This window comes from Sorex araneus, chromosome 10 (assembly GCF_027595985.1).
Source record: "Sorex araneus isolate mSorAra2 chromosome 10, mSorAra2.pri, whole genome shotgun sequence".
NCBI lineage: Eukaryota > Metazoa > Chordata > Mammalia > Eulipotyphla > Soricidae > Sorex > Sorex araneus.
The window spans coordinates 2,553,595-2,571,743 of record NC_073311.1 but is presented as its reverse complement, the minus strand read 5'-3'; the positions used below and the strand labels follow the sequence as shown (position 1 = coordinate 2,571,743).

General features: G+C 39.9%; 1 protein-coding gene across 9 annotated transcripts in view; it reads right to left on the bottom strand.

Annotated features, from left to right (window-relative positions):
* Window positions 1-7,707: 7,707 nt before the first annotated feature.
* Window positions 7,708-18,149, bottom strand: part of RNF111 (ring finger protein 111) — a 97,852-nt gene continuing 87,410 nt past the window's right edge. For 6 of the 9 annotated variants that reach the window (XM_055118116.1, XM_055118114.1, XM_055118118.1 and 3 more), the window contains 5 exons: window positions 17,779-17,905; window positions 14,503-14,595; window positions 12,622-12,717; window positions 11,146-11,273; window positions 7,708-9,351 (listed from right to left, as the gene is read on the bottom strand). In XM_055118116.1, coding sequence (XP_054974091.1) covers window positions 9,234-9,351; window positions 11,146-11,273; window positions 12,622-12,717; window positions 14,503-14,595; window positions 17,779-17,905 — 562 coding nt within the window. In that variant the 3' untranslated portion in view covers window positions 7,708-9,233. The remainder of the gene's footprint in view (window positions 9,352-11,145; window positions 11,274-12,621; window positions 12,718-14,502; window positions 14,596-17,778; window positions 17,906-18,149) is intronic. The other 3 variants (XM_055118119.1, XM_055118122.1, XM_055118121.1) reach the window with 1 other exon arrangement.

Sequence of the window (18,149 nt, the reverse complement as noted above, 5' to 3'; positions counted from 1 at the left end):
GAGGTCTCCCAGATAGAATATAAAATAAAAATTTGAATCAGACGAATATGGAGAATGAAAATAAATAAAAACAAGCAGAGGCTTTTTTTTTTTTCTTTTTGGGTCACACCCGGCGATGCTCAGGAATTACTCCTGGTGGACAATATGGAATGCTGGGAATCAACCCGAGTCAGCCGAGTGCAAAGCAAACGCCCTACCGGCTGTACTATCTTTCCAGCCCCAGGCAGAGGAATTCTTAAGAGAAATGACAGAACATGGCAACCCATTGACTGATAAGGAAAAAACTTCAATGAGTGGTTAAAATTCTCTCTCATTATCTTCAGTGACAAATAAAAATGTTTTCTTTGCTGGGCTAGAGATAGAATAAGGGCTCAGGTGTTTGCCTTCCATGCAGCTAACCAAAGCTCTATTTCTAGCACTACACAGAATCAAAAATATAAATTCTAGTCTCAAACTTGCGGATTATTTATTTTTGCTTGTTTCAGGACTACACCTGGTAATGCTCGGAGGTTACTCCTGGCGGTGCTCAGGGGAGTATATGGGATGCTGGGAATAGAGCCTGGATGCCCCATATAAAAGGCAATCACCTTATCCACTATACTCTCTGGTCCCTGGATTATTCACTTTTAAATGTTCTTCTTGGGCCACACCCAGACTCTTACTCTATTTATCTAACTCTGAACTCAGGGATAACGCTGGCATGTTGGGGGAGGGGCACTCAGATGTTGCCAGGGGTTGAACCTGGGTCAGTTATGTACAAGGCAAGTGCCACAACTCCTCAACACTCTCTGGCTTGTTTTGTGTGTTTATTTGATTTCGGGTTCAGGGTTCATGCCTGACAGGACTTGAGGACCATGTGATGTCAGAGTTCGAACCCAGGTCAGGCGCTGCAAGTACCCTACCTGCTGTACTATTGTTCCAGCCCTAATCCAAGTTCTTTTTAAAAATTAACTTTAATCATACACACTGCCTTCTCTGTGCATACTGCTTAGAAAACAAATTGTGCAAACAAATCTCTGTGCATACTGCTTAGGAAAGTAAAGATCAAGTGTCTACCCCCCATAATTCCTTTACATTTTCAAGATAAGGTGAATGAAAGGATAACAAAATCATCTCCTATAAGCAAGGCAAGTACAGTAACCTTTGTACTATATTTCTCTAGGTGCTGGTCAATTATCCTTATAGCTCTTGCTAACTTAGAAGAGAGAAACACTATGTATCACAGTATAAACCCCCCACCCCCCATATCACACCTTAATGCAGTTTCAGTAAAATATTGAGAGGCTATAGAATGCAGAGAATGTGCCAACAGATCTATCAGGTTGACTTTTATAACAGCTCCAGCTACCAAATGCAAAGCTGGTCCTCAAATCCTGACTCATAGAAACCAAAGAATGGTTGGTATCAGCCCAGTCAAAGTTGATTACAAAGCAACAACTATTTGAAGGAATGGGCAATATGAAATTTGGGGGATTATGGGGCTAATAACAAAGAGCTATGGACACTGTAACAGCTCCTTTGAGCAAATCCTAATAACATGGTAGTCTAGAATGCAGGTCACTGAGAGGCATTTATTTCCTTTTTCTTCTTTAAGCAGTGCCAGAAATGGAAGCCTGGGCCTCATACACACATTTTTTACCATTGAGTCACACTGGGAGTCCCTTATATCTTTTTTTTTTTTCTTTTTGGGTCATACCCGGCGATGAACAGGAGTTACTCCTGGCGGTGCTCGGGGGACCATATGGGATGCTGAGAATCGAACCCAGGTAGGCCGAGTGCAAGGCAAACACCCTACCCGCTGTGCTATTGCTCCAGCCCTCATTCCTTTTATTTTCTGGGCCACATCCATCAGTGCAGGGAATCCAAGATTGTCCTCTTCCATGCAGAGTCTGTGCTCCCCTGGTCTCTCCTGTTCTTTTTCAACAGCAGATTAGGAGACAGTGGATGGGAAACTTAGCCACTCTCTTCTGATTCTCATTATCTTTCTTACAAAAGTTGTTAGGAATTCGAAGACTAGGTTCTGAGCATAACAAGTTGGGAGCACCCCATGTTACAGGGGATTTCCTGGATGTCAGAAAAACTGAAAGTCTGGGTTTTGGGACTGGAAATTGATATCCTGAGTGGTCTTCCCAGGCACAAAGCCAAGTACAGGAGGCGACTTGTCCAGTCCTGAGGACCTGACCATAGCAGTATATAATGCATTTTGTACTCAAATTCGACAACAAAAACCAGGATCTAATGAATTAAACCCACGCTCTTCAGGGCTGATGAAAGATTGATAGAGTTGGGCAACTGGGTGAAACAAAAGCTTCTCCTAGAAACCCAGAGTTTCCACAAATTCTTTCAATGATTGCTGTGAGTCAAGGGAAAACTTGGAAAACTGCTTGTCAAAACTCAGAAAGCTCAGCAGTGTTGCTTAATTAGCCCTTTCAGGGCTCTGCCAAAAGTCTGGTGAGACTAATTTGGAGAATGAGAAAGTCTTGTTAAGTTTTCTCCGTACCATTTTCTTCTCAGCAAAAGAGCCACCGATTCTATGTTGGAAGCCAATGCGAATGCACTGGCAAGAAACCTGTGAAGCACAACACAGGGTGTACTCAAGCACACATGCTGGCAACCAGTCTGCCATCCCTGTCGTACAGTTTCTCAGCCAGGCTGGAGGGGCCCCAAGAGCCCTAGGATAACCCACCACATGGGTGCAAAGCACATTAAAAGGAGCCCATGGCAAAAGACTTGGGAGTCACATTAAAGAAGGTCAGAAGAGGTCAGCAAAAGGTTGAGAAACACTGCAGGGAAATTCGAGCCATTAAATAGGTACACAAGACCATGGTTCGTTCTTACCTAATAGTTTTGATTCTATGAGAAAGCAGATACTTGTACATGCTACCACATGTCATGTTAAAGCGTGAGCAGGAGCACCTGGATTCATGAGCATGTACTTATCCAAAGCCTTTCCTGGGGGTGTGGACACACACCAGAACTCAGGGGACCACGTAGTGCCTCGGTACCTCTCTCCACGCCTCAAGATTTTTAAACTCACGCAATTCTGTTAACTGTAAGAGACAGGCTTGATTTATCAAAGGCTTCTTATTTTTTTAATGAAAGAGACAAAAACCAAATTGTTCTCACAACTCAACCCCCATTTTTTTTCACAATTACAAAAATCATTTGTCAATCTAGAAAACAGAGGAGACAGAAATGTCCCAGCAGGCCCAGCCACAAAAATGGTAATATTTCATTTTAAGGACTTACTTAGGACATAATTCTTAATTAAAAAAAATAATATAAAAATAGGGGCTGGAGAGATAGCACAGCAGGTAGGGCGTCTGCCTTGCACACGGCCGACCCGGGTTCAAATCCCAGCATCCCATATGGTCCCCTGAGCATGGCCAGGGGTAATTCCTGAGTGCAGAGCCAGGAGTAACCCCTGTGCATCGCCAGGTGTGACCCAAAAGCAAAAAATAAATAAAAAATAAAAAAATAAAATAAAAATAAAATCTACAAATGAGAATTCAACCTTACTCTTGCCGATACTATGATCCATGAAGTGCATGACCAAGAAAAAAAATTATTTTCTTCGGGTGTGATGTGTTTTAGCCACAGCCAGTGGTGCTCAGGGCTTACTCCCGGCTCTGTGCTCAGTAGTAGACCACATGGAGTGTGGAGTGCTGGGGGTTGAAATGGAGTCATCACAGGACAAGTGTCTCAACCTCGGTACTACCTCTCAGGACTCCAAACAAGAAAGTATTGTTCCCTGGTGCCATCTTGCCACACTCAGCAGTGACGTAAACCGGCGCGCAAAACAACACTGGAGAATTCTCCCGGCTCCATACCGAGCTGTTATCTCTGAGACCCCCAGATGGAGCAGGTGCAGTCTCCTCACCTTCTCCAGATAGAATCCCAGCGACCATGAGCTTCTACAAGCATAGCTCCGGTATGTGGCCACAGGACTATTCCTCCGAGGCCCTGAGTTGCCGCTCACGAATGGCTCCTGGTGTGTGTGTGTGTGTGGCCACGGGACTATTCCTCTGAGACCATGAGCTTCTACAAGCATAGCTCGGTATGCAGCCACAGGACTATTCCTCCGAGGCCCTGAGTTGCTGCTCACGAATGGCTCCTGTGTGTGTGTGTGTGTGTGTGTGTGTGTATGTGTGTCCACAGGACTATTCCTCCGAGGCCCTGAGTTGCCACCCATGAACGGCTACTGGTGTGTGTGTGTGTGTGTGTGTGTGTGGCCATAGTACTATTCCTCTGAGGCCCTGAGTTGCCGCCCACGAACGGCTCCTGGTGCGTGCGTGCGTGCGTGCGTGTGTGTGTGTGTGTCCCCACAGGACTATTCCACTATTCCTCCGAGGCCCTGAGTAGCCGCCCACGAACGGCTCCTGGTGCGTGCGTGCGTGCGTGTGTGTGTGTGTGTGTGTCCCCACAGGACTATTCCACTATTCCTCCGAGACCCTGAGTTGCCGCCCACGAACGGCTCCTGGCTCCTGACCGGCCATGATCCCAGAGGCACACAGACCAACCTCAGAACCCAGTGGCTTTTGGCAGAAATCCACCTGGACTGGGCACTAAACTACAGCACCATTCCACCCTGAGTGGGGAAAGGTGTTTGATCCTTCCGCCTTTTCTCCCTGGAGGTGCGGTGGCTGCCACCTTTTCAGTCTATTGGACAGCGAGGTATGTGACTGCAGTGACATCACATACGGGGCATGATGGGATAGGGGTGGAACCGGCCCCTCTCCCTGCCCCAACAAGGCCTTGAGTTGCTGCCCATGAATGGCTCCTGGCTCCTGAACGGCCATGATCCCAGAGGCACACAAACCAATCTCGGAATCCAGCGACTTTTGGCAGAAATCCCTCCAGACTTGTTACTAAAATATCAGAAATCCAAAATGCTCTTCATATCAGCAATAGAAAACAAATTATCTAATGATGCCTTTTCAGCAGGTCTGAATGTTGGAGAAAATTCCAAATAATAATGGTGGATCTTTTGTTGAAATATTGAATGAGATCAAAGCAGAAAGAAAGAAAATGTATTGTTTCCAAATGTTATGTTCTTTTCATTCATGAAAAACAATAGAAATGACTACAGGAGTTTATATTTTAATTTCAGTGTTTAGATTAATTGCAAGTACAATTTTTATTTGTTTTTTTCCATTTCCATATTTTTTATTAGTTTCATAGCAACCTAAGCACTATCACAATTCTATTCCATGGTGATTTTATTTTTTTATTTCTTTTTTTAATTTTTTAAAATTTTTTATTGAGTCACCATGTGGAAAGTTGCAAAGTTTTCAGGTTTAAATCTCAGTTATACAATGCTCAAATACCCACCCCTTCACCAGTGCTCATATTCCACCACCAAGAATCCCAGTATAGCTCCACCCCGCCCCCCCACACCCCTAACCCCCCACGCCCCTAGCCCCCCCACCCTGCCTGTGTAACTAATAAATTTCACTTTACTTTCACTTTGATTGCATACAATATTTCAACAAAACTCACTATTATTGTTTGGAGAGTCTCTCCCCTAAAGTCAGACCTGCTGAAAAGGAAGCATTAGATAATTTGTTTTCCATTGCTGAGGATGAAGAGGTATGAGGTCGAGTGACCACACTTAGCGTCCTCTCAGTTTTGGGTTTCTGTAATTTAGTATTTTAGTAACTAAGTCCAGAGGGATATCTGCCAGAAGTTGCATCGTTGCCAACTTGTACTTCTCAGTTACATTATATTCCACATAGGAGTGCAATCTTTCTATGTCTGTCTCTTTCTTTCTGACTCATTTCACTCAACATACTTTCCATGTTGATCCATTTATATGCAAATTTCATGACTTCATGTTTTCTGACAGCTACATAGTATTCCATTGTGTAGATGTACCAGAGTTTCTTTAACCAGTCATCTGTTTTGGGGCACTCTGGTTTTTTCCAGATTCTGGCTATTGTAAACAGTGCTGCAATGAACATAGAAATACATATGCCATCTCTACTATACCGTTTTGCCTCTCCGGGATATATTCCCAGGAGTGGTATTGCTGGGTCAAATGGAAGCTCAATGTCTAATTTTTTGAGAATCGTCCATATTGTTTTCCAAAAGGGCTGAACCAGTCGGCATTCCCACCAGCAGTGAAGAAGAGTCCCTTTCTCCCCGCATCCACGCCAACACCGGTTGCTCTTGTTTTTTGGGATGTGGGCCAGTCTCTGTGGTGTGAGATGATATCTCATGGTTGTTTTGATCTGCATTTCCCTGATGATTAGTGATGTGGAACATTTTCTCATGTGCCTCTGAGCCATTCGGATTTCTTCTTTAGGAAAGCTTCTGTTCATTTCATCACCCCATTTTTTGATCAGGTTGGCAGTTTTCTTCTTGTGGAGTTCAACCAGTGCATTGTATCTCCTTGTTATCAACCCTTTATCGGATGGGTACTGCATAAATATCCTTTCCCATTCTGTAGATTGTCTTTGTGCAAGTACAATTTTTAAAACAAACCTGTTTGTATTGTCAAGTTGTTGTGGATTATGATAAAATGTGCTAAGCAGCATTAAAAAGTTAGACGAGGGGCTGGAGTGACTGCACAGCGGGTAGGGCATTTGCCTTGCACACAGCCGACCTGGGTTCGATTCCCAGCATCCCATATGGTCCCCTGAGCACCACCAGGGATAATTCCTGAGTGCAGAACCAGGAGTGAACCCTGTGCATCGCTGGGTGTGACCCAAAAAGCAAAAAAAAAAAAAAAGTTACAGGAGTAGGAAATGTTTTAGGTATCAGTTTATCACTCGCATGTTAATAAAAACAGAAATAAAGATTTTATGACAAAAGAATTTAAAGCAGCTATGGAGATGCTCATTTTGACAGACCATGTAGCAGGTATGTTAGACACCTATGCCCCAAAAGTTAAAATTCCTTTCTTCCTTACTCCATTCATAACTAATCACAACTGCAGTAGCTTGTTACACCCCTAAATTAGTACTTCTGGTAATGCCACAAAGACTTTTTATTAAATAGATTTTAAACTACTAAAAATTTAAATGTTTCTCTATGTTAAAAAATCAGTAGCAATTGTTAAACCAGTTAGTTATTTACCTAAATCTAAAGTTGTATTTAAAAAGAGAAATCTATCTGTACTACTTATGTCTGGGTGTGGGGGTGAGGAAAAAGATATGAATAGGACCCTGTAATATCAAATTCTCATCTTCACACACTTCTTCAGTCCCTAGGCAGGAACTCCAGATTTGTCAGTGGCACTTTCTCTCCTTTTGTCCCTATCCTTAACTACAGACTACTCATTCAGTAAAAATATTTTGTACATAAATTTCTTCTCTCTGTGGTATGCCGGGGGTGGGGAGGGATTGGGCCATATCCAGTGGTGTTCAAGAGTGACCCCGGGCAGTGCTGAGGGACCACATGTGATCCTGGAGATGGAACCAGGTAAAACAGCTACAAGCCAGACCAGGATCTTATACCTCCTGTACAATTTCTCTGGTCTTGTACCTGAATTTCTTAACTTTAGTCCATCCTTCGTTTCTGCACATAGTATGTTAAAACATGTTTATCTTGACACATTGCTACAGCATAAGATTATGTAATACAAAAAAAGGCAAGTTAACTGAACAAAATAAACACCAAGTTATGCTAGTGTCCTCGAGTGAGATCACTATTTGGCGAAACCTATAACGTAAACATTAAAAACAAAAACTAATGATGAAACACAAAGACAATAGAAATATAAGTTATTTATTCATCAGTCCACTTACAAAGCAGGTGGCTTAATGCAAGCTTATTGACATCTTCACATATGACCCATGGGAACATGTCTTCCACATACAGACAGTGATGTCACTGACTGGATGCAACTGCAATCTGGGCATAGTATAAGCACATTAGACATAAAATTAGGCTATCCTGTATATGAAAGTATCTGGTAATATGCATCCTGAAGTGGATTAAAACTTTCTCCAAAGGAGAAATGTTAGTACATTAACTTAACTTTATACTCTATATTATGCAGTAAATCTTAACTATAGAAATTAAAATTTAAATCAGTGATCGACTCTTGGTAATCTATGAAATGGGGGTCTAAGCCAGAGCAACAGTAGGTTAACAGTATAATTTGTGCCTCACAGTATCTGCAGATTTACTGTTTTCAAGTTTAAAGAGAAATAAAACAAGAGACATGTAGGTTCAGCTGACTTTATTTATCTTTAAACTAATAAAAATCCCTTAAAACAATCCTGGGACATTTAGAAGTTCTATGAATGCAGATACCTGCCAATGATTGATTGCAATTCTAAATCTCGACTGAATGTGCTGACAAAATTAATGTAAGCAGATATCTTTATTGTACGTACTTAAAAGACTGAACAAATTCTACATGTCTTCTTCAATTTCCCTAAAATTTTGTTAAATCTGCAATTATGTACAATCGAGCTAATTGAAATTAATATTAGTGTTCATCAGAGCTGTTTCACAGCAGCAAAAATTGAGTCAGGGAAATAAAGTTCTAAACAATGTAGGGGAAAAAAGATAAATACAATCAGAACAGCAGTCTCAATGAATGATATCAATACTCAACTCTATCTGCACTGTAACCAAAGGAAAAGGATACACCAAGAAATTTTCTAGTGATCACTCTGGTGATAGGAATACCACCTGCATCTGATTGAATATGGTTTGTATTCTGTTCCCAGCATTAAGGATGGTATTAACTCAAGAAATCCATATTGTAATTATACAGCAGCCATTTTGTCCTAATTAAGGAATGTCTTAATACACAATATTATCATTTTCTAGAGGATCTTTATACATTAAACTAAAGCACATGATTGATTAAATTAAAGGTTAGTAATGGATAAAAAAATTCATAATTCTCAAGTCCCAATACTATGTAAAAAAACAAAAAGACCACAAAATTCTACTTACTAAAGCAGCTAATCTTGCCTGCAAGTTTAGGGTCACAAGCCCATAATATGTGCAAAGAAATGCAATACAAGGAACCATGCAAAAATACAGTAAAATGATACAGGAAAAATGTCAAATCTAGAAAAAAAAGCTTTTATAAATACATCAAAATCAACTGTATACATAAACTGTAGATCTAGCATTAGTTGTACCATATAGCAGAGCCAGCACTCTAAGTTCCAGGCTTCCAAATCTGCGCAGGTAAGTCATGCCATCTTTGGTTGACTGCAGTACCAGGAGGATGGGAGTGAGAGGGAGGGAAAGAGTTCTGAAACACGGTGTCAACTTTCACTGGGCAGCTGGGCCTCAATGTCCACTCTACATATGGGGCACTTCTTATTGGTGATCAACCACTGGTCAACACACACTTGGTGGAAAAGGTGCATACAGGGAAGGCGTCTATGGTAAGTAAACAAAACAAAAGCAAATGTTAATTTCATGGTAGAGCACGTACAGTGATTTTTAAACAAATGATATGTACAATAATTCAGGAGTATTTTAAAGCTTCTAGGTACCATTCTCTTCGTAGAAACAAGCAAACCTCTCTAACCAGTCTCACCTAATGCTGAAGATGAGCACCCTGGGCAATGAAATGTACAAATAACCACAACGCAGCTATGAAACAACCAAATTAACTGAACAATATCTATTTTTATAAGCTGTAAAAATGAGAATTACACTGGCAGCTATTCTAGTTCTATTTCTATTCATGGGCTTTCCGCATATACTAGAGCTGGCTTCAAACACTCTGATGAGGGGTGGGAGCGCCCCAGCAGTGCTCAGGGACTAAAAGGTGCCAGGGATCGAACATGAGGCACATATGCAAAGCTTGCGCTCCAATACTCTGGCTCTCTGAAGCCAAAACCCTTTGGGTTTTTTTTTTTGGTTACATCTGGTGGGGCTCAGGGCTTATTCCTTGCCACGTGGAGGGTGGGTAGGAGGTGGAGACTGTATACTATGCCAGGGATTGAACTCAAGATATGCCACATACAAGGAAGGTGCCTTAGAGTGCCTAGTTCTCCAAATACACTTTTTAAAGCTAATGATGACATGTAAAGTACCTTAAAAATGCCATTTTATCTTATTCTCTCAAAAACATTAAAACGCATGCTGTAAACACACAGAACCCATGTTGGACTAATTAAGGAACATCTTATTTTCTAAAAATGGATTCTAAATCTATTGTTCTTATATATACTTAATATATCCAGATGTTTTGTAAACACAGTTTCTAAGATGCTCTAATTACTCCATGAACAGTAAAGTTAAAACAATTTATATCTTTATAAACTTTCATTAGGACTATGATGTTCAAATAACCTTAGATGTATATGGTACTTGTAACTGTTTCTTATCTCAGTCAAATGAGAAAGTGTAAGTTATTCTTATAAATTACAGTAACACAAAGTTATTATATGGTTCTATTATGTATAATCACAGAAACACTTTAATCTGAGATTGGGTTATATTTAAAAAATACTGAACAAAACTATTACTTAAGTGGTAATATGTCTGAAATTAGTAGTAGGTAGTTTAATAACATGTTGTATACCACAAAATACATGAAGAAAATAGTCCGAAAAGTTGACAGGGAATTTTAGGTTAATTTATAACACACTCTTAATGTTACTTATAATTACAAATTATAAACAAACTGCATAGAGCTAATCTGGATCCTCTTTAAACATTGGGCAATATTTTAAATTCTTTTTTTGGGGGGGAGAGGTCCACACTCTCAGGCGCTCAAGGGACTATATGTGATATCAGGGATTAAACATAGGTCAGTCATATGCAAGGCAAGCACCCTACCTGCTATACCATCTTTCTGGATCCTAAATTCTGAAAAAATATTAATACAAGTATAATATCTTGTACTCCATAGCCTCTCAAATTCTTCTGTCTATAGGCTTTTATTGAAAATAATTATGACCATAAGTTAAGTTTTGGTTAAGTCTTGGCGGGGCCGTAACAGTGAGTAATCCATTTCCCACATCTCACTGGTATTAGAGATCTGAATCTTTCAATTCTACTACTCTTCTTTCTATTCTTTCACTCACTGTGAGAAGGCAATTCTAAATATCAGAGATTAACAACAGAGTATGCCAGAAGAAATCTTTAGCTTCTAGCTCATTTTCCAATAACAATCTCTTGTATTGTTTTAACAAGAGTTTTGAGTAATTAATGTCTAGTTACCTCACATCTTCACCTTCCTCTAAAATAGACAAACAGATAGTACATTTTTCCTCTGTGTCTTCCTCAGTCCCTTCTTCCCCATCTTGTTTGCAGTGCAGTTTCCTCTGTGAGAACCAATCAGTTGTTACCTTATTAGTAGAGATGACATTATTGAACAACTGAGTAAAGTCTGCATTTATGTGAAAAACAAAACAAAACAAAACATTCACCCACAACTTATCTCCCAGGTATAACTACTTAATGAAAAAATTGAGTACTTTCAAATACTTTCAAATAATGTATCAAAAGCAAAACTGAATGTAAAGAAAGTTCATTACCTAAAAACTTATTAAGTTCATTAGTTTAAATACATAGCAAGGACAAGAACAATAGAAATTATTTTGTCCTAACATAAGCATAGCTAAATAAACTTTGTTTCACTAATGTTTCAAACTAATGCTAATAATAGTATTTTGTTCAGTGAAAGGACTTAAATTTAGTGGTAATGTTATGAACGCTCTTAGAAAATAGGTCAAAAGATTTAATTATAGCATATATAGAGATATAATTTAATTATATCTCTATATTTTACAGATCCCCAACTTTGAAGTATAATACCACTTTTGGGACTGATATTTAACATTTTCCCAACTTCTAAATAAAATATACCACATATGGAATTGAGAACAGAATATAAAAAATGTTGCTCAACTAAATGTCCATTAAAATAAATAGTTAAAGTACTGTCATATAATGGTAATCTTTATTAACAATCAAAAAGACTGTAAGTGATCACCAGATGTTGACACAGAACAAAATACAGCAAACTGTATGATATCCTCTTTGGCCTGTTTAGGTTTGAGTCTCACCCGGCAGTGCTCAGGGGCTGTTTCCTGCTCTGTGCTCAAGAGTAACCCCTGGTGGTGCTTTGGGCATCCTGTGCAGTGTCAGAGATTAGAACAGGGTAGGCAAAGTGCAAAGCAACTGCCTTAACCCATGAACCTCTCTAGCCCCAGTGATTATTTTCCAAGTGGGGAAAAAAAAAGTATGCACATCATAAATGCATAAAAACATCCAGAAAATTTACCTAAGAAATCCTTAGTCATAAATCTTCTTTTGAAAAAGAAGGCTGGGGATCAGCAGGATAAACTTCAGTGTAAGTGATATTCTTGTACTTTCTACTTTTTATGTATAAATATTTTTTTTTTTTTTTTTGCTTTTTGGGTCACACCCGGCGATGCACAGGGGTCACTCCTGGCTCATGCACTCAGGAATCACCCCTGGCGGTGCTCAGGGGACCATATGGGATGCTGGGATTCAAACCCGGGTCGGCCGAGTGCAAGGCAAATGCCCTACCCGCTGTGCTATCACTCCAGCCCCTTTATGTATAATTTTAATGAAAATGTACTTACATAGTTCTACAAATTCAAAGGTCCAAACATTAAATTTTACAGATCTCTACAATGATAATCTGGAGGTTTCAGAGTAAGCCCTTACCTTTTTGTATTTGTGTGGGTATGTACATCTTTCAATTGTCCCCTGGGATGCTCCACGGTTCACATTTCCTAATCTTTCTTCTAAATGAATCAGTTCCTGGAAGTCAACATTAACTAGTATTATAAGCAAGGATGATTATTTCCTAAACAGCACAATCTTAACTGAAAAAGCAATAAATTTCCAAACTAGAGTGGTCAAAAAGACCTATGTTGCAAAAATAGGCTGTTGATATACATGGCTGTTTATTTGGTTGGTTTTGGAGCCACACCTGGCTATATTCAGAACTTACTCCTAGCTCTTGTGCTCAGATACTTCAGGGACCAAGGACAGAACCCAGGTTAGCTACACGCCAGTGCCAGCAAGTGTCTTGCTGGCTGTACTTAATCCTTCTGGCCCCTATAAATTATTTCTTATATAGGGTAATACAAATTGCTTATTTTCCTTGGCCAACTGAAGACATGCAGAAAGAGTTGGTTTCTTTTTCTTCAGCAATGCTTTTTTTTTTTTTTTTTGCTTTTTGGGTCACACCCGGCAATGCACAGGGGTCATTCCTGGCTCATGCACTCAGGAATTACCCGTGGCGGTGCTCAGGGGACCATATGGGATGCTGGGACTCGAACCCGGGTCGGCCGCGTGCAAGGCAAACGCCCTACCCGCTGTGCTATCACTCTAGCCCCCCAGCAATGCTTTTTTGAAAAAAAAAAAAATTAAGCATAAAGATTTATAGGAATTTAATCATCACTGTGTCACTGTCATCCCATTGTTCATCGATTGCTCAAGCGGGCACCAGTAACGTCTCCAATCGTCCCAGCCTTGAGATTTCAGCAGCTTTTCCTTACCCGTCTTTCCCAACTGGAGGCTCTTTCAGAGTCGGGGGAATGAGACCTGTTATTGTTACTGTTTGGGCATATCAAATAAGCCATGGGAAGCTTGCCAGGCTCTTTTGTGCATACCATAATATATAATTTAATCATGCCCAATTTTAGTATTTGATCTTTTCACTTACTTGTTTTTGTTTTTGGACTGACTTACTGGTTCTGGGGGTCACCAGGGCTGCAGCCAGAGGCAAAGTGGTGTTGGGAACTGATTCTGGGGCCCTTCAAATACCAGGATTGGAACCCAGGGCTTCATGCAAGCAAGGCAATGCTCTGACACTGAGACACACCCCCAGACTTTTATTATCATTATTCTTGGTTTTGGAGCACACTTGGCTGTGCTCAGGGTTCACTCAGGGATCACTCCTGGAAGGGCTTGGGGACATATGGAGTGGAACGAGTGGAACCCAAGTCAATCATGTGCAAGGCGAGTGCTCTACCTCCTGTACTATTTGTCGGGACCCTATTTTTCTCTAAAAAGCATGGGTAACATTTTCTTGTTCTTGTTTTGCATGTTGTTGTTATTTTTTTTTTTTTTTGCTTCTTGGGTCACACCCAGCATTGCTCAGGGGTCACTCCTGGCTCTGCGCTCAGGAATTACCCCTGACCGTGCTCAGGAGACCATATCGGATGCTGGAAATTGAACCCGGGTCGGCCATGTGCAAGGCAAACGCCCTACCCACTGTGCTATCACTCCAGCCCCTATTTTTTTAAATTATAATTGTGTTTTGATTTTGGCCACACCCAGCAGTGCTCAGGGATCACTGCCGGCAGTGCTTGGAAACCGTAGGCGGTGCAGGGAACAAGCTGGGGCCAGTCACTGTGGTTAGAGTTAATTGTAATCTTTCCATAAACCTCCCAGAACCATATCAGAAATTCAGATTTTTTTAATTGCCTGGTTATTCCCAAGTACTGCAGCAATCCTATAAAATTGTGAATACTAATAGATAAACAATCTTTGCATTAAGCATACTGGCAAATTATCTTCATTAATTTCATGATATACCTCAAAATTGCCCCTGAATGGACCTCTGAATGATGTTCCATCCAATCCTGATGAAATATATCGGATGTGAGGATAGCCTGCCATATCAGGAACCTATTTTTAATAAAAGCAACAGGTTAAATTAATGAAGAGATTCAAGTTTTACTGTAATACTGAGAAATGCAAGACGCTCAATTTAGTCACAGAATTTATACATAAATTCTTTATACATAAGTGGTGTTGGGAACTGATTCTGGGGCCCTTCGAATACCAGGATTGGAACCCAGGGCTTCATGCAAGCAAGGCATGAACAATTCATTCTATAACTGGGTTAGGTTACTATAGAAGATGGTCTCTTACATAATAAATCTTAAAATATAATCAAGACTCTTGATAGCTATTCTACAAAATAACAGATTTCCTCTCATGTATTTAAACAAAGAATCCTAGTTTTTAAAAAATGCCCAAATTTAAGATTAAAGCTCATAGAAATCAAAAGGCAAAATGACTGAGATTTTCATAAAATCTTGTTGGTTTGAGAGATTTATTAAAAAGTTTTAGAAAATGAAAATGTACAAAAATTTCCAATATTCTTCACCTCCCGAAGAATCAAAAGTCCTCTAACTCCTTTGTTTTTTTCATCTCATTCTATCAGTGAATGCTCTATCAGTGTTTTCTAATTTTAAGTTGGTTTGGGGTCACATTGAGGCATCAGGGAAACATACACAAAAACATGAAGTAACTGGTTGTGACCAGTTCAACTTTACAACTCAAGGCTGCCAATAATCTAACCCTGTATTTGTGATAGGACTAATGATTCTTGATTGTTAGCTCAGTGTCTGCAGCATAGTTCTCTAAGTACTACTAGGTGTGACCCCCAAACCAAACTTAAGCAATATGACTAACATGTACAAGAGTCCATGAGGTCAAAGGAGTGGCCAGGGAGAAGGCTCAGAGGGTCAGTGCAAATGCCTCGCATACTGCAGCCCAGTACAACCCTTGAGAAACAAGTCAGGAAGGAGCCCTGAGCACTGCTGATGTGCCCCATGCCAGAATTCCTCCCCCCTCCAAAATGAGATTCTTAGATAGAGCATGATTTTTCTTTCCAGGAAAAACATTTTAAAAATTATTTTGTAGTGTTGGGGGCAGAAACTCAGGTCTCATGCACACAAGAAAGGCACTTTACCACTAAGCCCCAGCTCCAGTCTCCCATCTTTATAAACCTACAAAATTTTTATTCTTATATTTTTTTGCTTTTTGGATCACAGCTGGCAAAGCACAAGGGTTACTTCTTTGTCATGCACTCAGGAATCATTCCTGGCGGTGCTTGGGGGACCACATGGGATGCTGGCAATCGAACCCAGGTCGGCCACGTGCAAGGCCAACACCCTACCCACTGTACTACCGATCCAGCCCCAAACCTACAAAATTGTTTTTAAATTAGCCTCCACTGAAACACAACTGGTAAAAGTCTTTAAAGATTTGAAAAATAATCCATTTATGAACAAGGTAAAAATAAGTAATAGAACTTCAAGTAACCTTCTGTTTTATATCTGCATCTTACCTTACAATTAATATCAGTGTTACAAATCTCTCAGCGTATAACCCAACCACATATACAATCTCAAGAAAACAGAATTCAGAATGAACTTCTGCCCCTACCCCCAATCATCTCCACCTGCATGTACCCTCTACCCTCACTAGACCTCCTTCTCTAACTTTAAGGGAGGAGCTTCTTTTTTTCCTATTCAAAGTTAATCTCTATCACTATTTCAGTCCCCCAGACCCAGGGCTACTATACATCTTCACTAAGGATGCTCTATCTTATCTAAAACACCTTCAAAATTCCTCCAAACTCAAAGTGTTACCTTTATCTTAAAGCTAATCCTATTTTCTACTTCCCCTTCACAGCTAAGCTTATAAAACACGTAGTATCCATCATTACCCACATTCTCACCCTTGTACTGCAATCTCAGAAGCACCCCCATCACCACTACTATTACTGAAATCATTATCATTCTATATATTTTTGCTAAAAATCATTTTCAAATCCTTTTCCACGGACTTATATACAACAAATACACATATAATATACATATGTATTAACTTACTGTAAGAGTGAAAGATATGGCTTGAGGACCCAGAGCAAGACTAACTTCCTACTGCCTATTCCAACTGAGAAACATTATCTCAGGTCAATACTCCCCAACCCAATCTAACCCTTCTCGTTTTAAGCCTTCAATTGTCTCACACCCAAAGAACAGCATCACTATATACCTTAATAACCCAAGGCAGCAATGTGAAAATCATCCTTCAGGTTACCCAAATGTGTCCTGTCATTTTAAAGTCAGTTGTTATTGCCTCTGTTCGGATACTTTTCTCTTGTCCATGTATGGGGGAGCAGGACATCTAGCAGTCCTCAGGGCTCACTCCTGATAGGACCATATGGGGATTAAACCCAAGTCAGCTGTATGCAAAGCAAATGTCATACCTGCTGCACTATTGCTTCCTTTCAATTCATCTTGAAATCTACTTCACACCACTAAGGCAGCAATCTTTCTATGACCTGGCTAAATGACTCTAAATACATGAATATGACAGGACATTCACCCTTGAATGTTTCCTGATTGCCGGTTTCTTAGCAGGGCAGTCTTCTTATTGCTGCGTAAAACTAATCCCTGAGATCTAGAAATGTCAATTTACTTGGTGTTTCTTTGTGTTTATGCTATTTGATAGCTCTTTACATATTAAAATATAAGAGCACTGCTCTGAATTCCAAACCCTGAGTAAAAATAATGTTTAAGATGAAGTATCTGGGAATCCCCGAAATAACCTCAGCAAACCAATAGTAGCCCTTCTCTGTGCCACTTTTAGAACTAGTATATACTACAAAGAGCAAACTCCATAAATCCTAGCCAAACATGTTCTTTCAAACTCAAATTAATATGAAAACCTGAATCTATCCAATCCAGAATCAGAGGCAATACAGTGATTCTACAGATCACAAAATAAAGTATGACTACATCAGAATGGACCATCACCATTTATGGCAAAATAACTAATGCCCCAGTGACAAAAGATCAAAATTTTTACATTGGTACACAAAGAATAAACTGTCATCACATTTAACATTAATAAGAGTATACTTTACTGCACAAATTATAAATACAGATTTCAAATTTTCCATACAATAGCTCAGATTCTTTCTGTACCATCCAAAAGACTAAAAATATTTCCAATAAAAAGCTAAGAGATGAATATTTTTAAAGGAGAATTTGAAAAACTTTTCTATTTTACCATCAAAGGAAGAGCTCCTAACTGCAAATGATGAAGTCGCGGTGGCGCATGGTAATGAGCTAAATGAGGATGCAATGCACCAGGTGTGTAAGAGGCTGCAGTCACTCCAGCTTCAATTCCCAGTTCCCTAACAAAGAATAAGAACAACGGAACTTTTAGTCATACTTACAGTGTCTTGCTGGAATATAATTTGTTAGTACCTATCAAATTATTAGAGACTGAACTGTCCCCAGCTGTGATGTTGAGTGTACGTTTAGCTATGTTCGTGTCTCATAGAAGAGGATAGAAGGTCAACCAAGGGGATCCCTTTCATATAGGTCTGTCTTGTTAAAGAGTCACTTCTAGATGATGCTAAAAAAAAATCCACACTT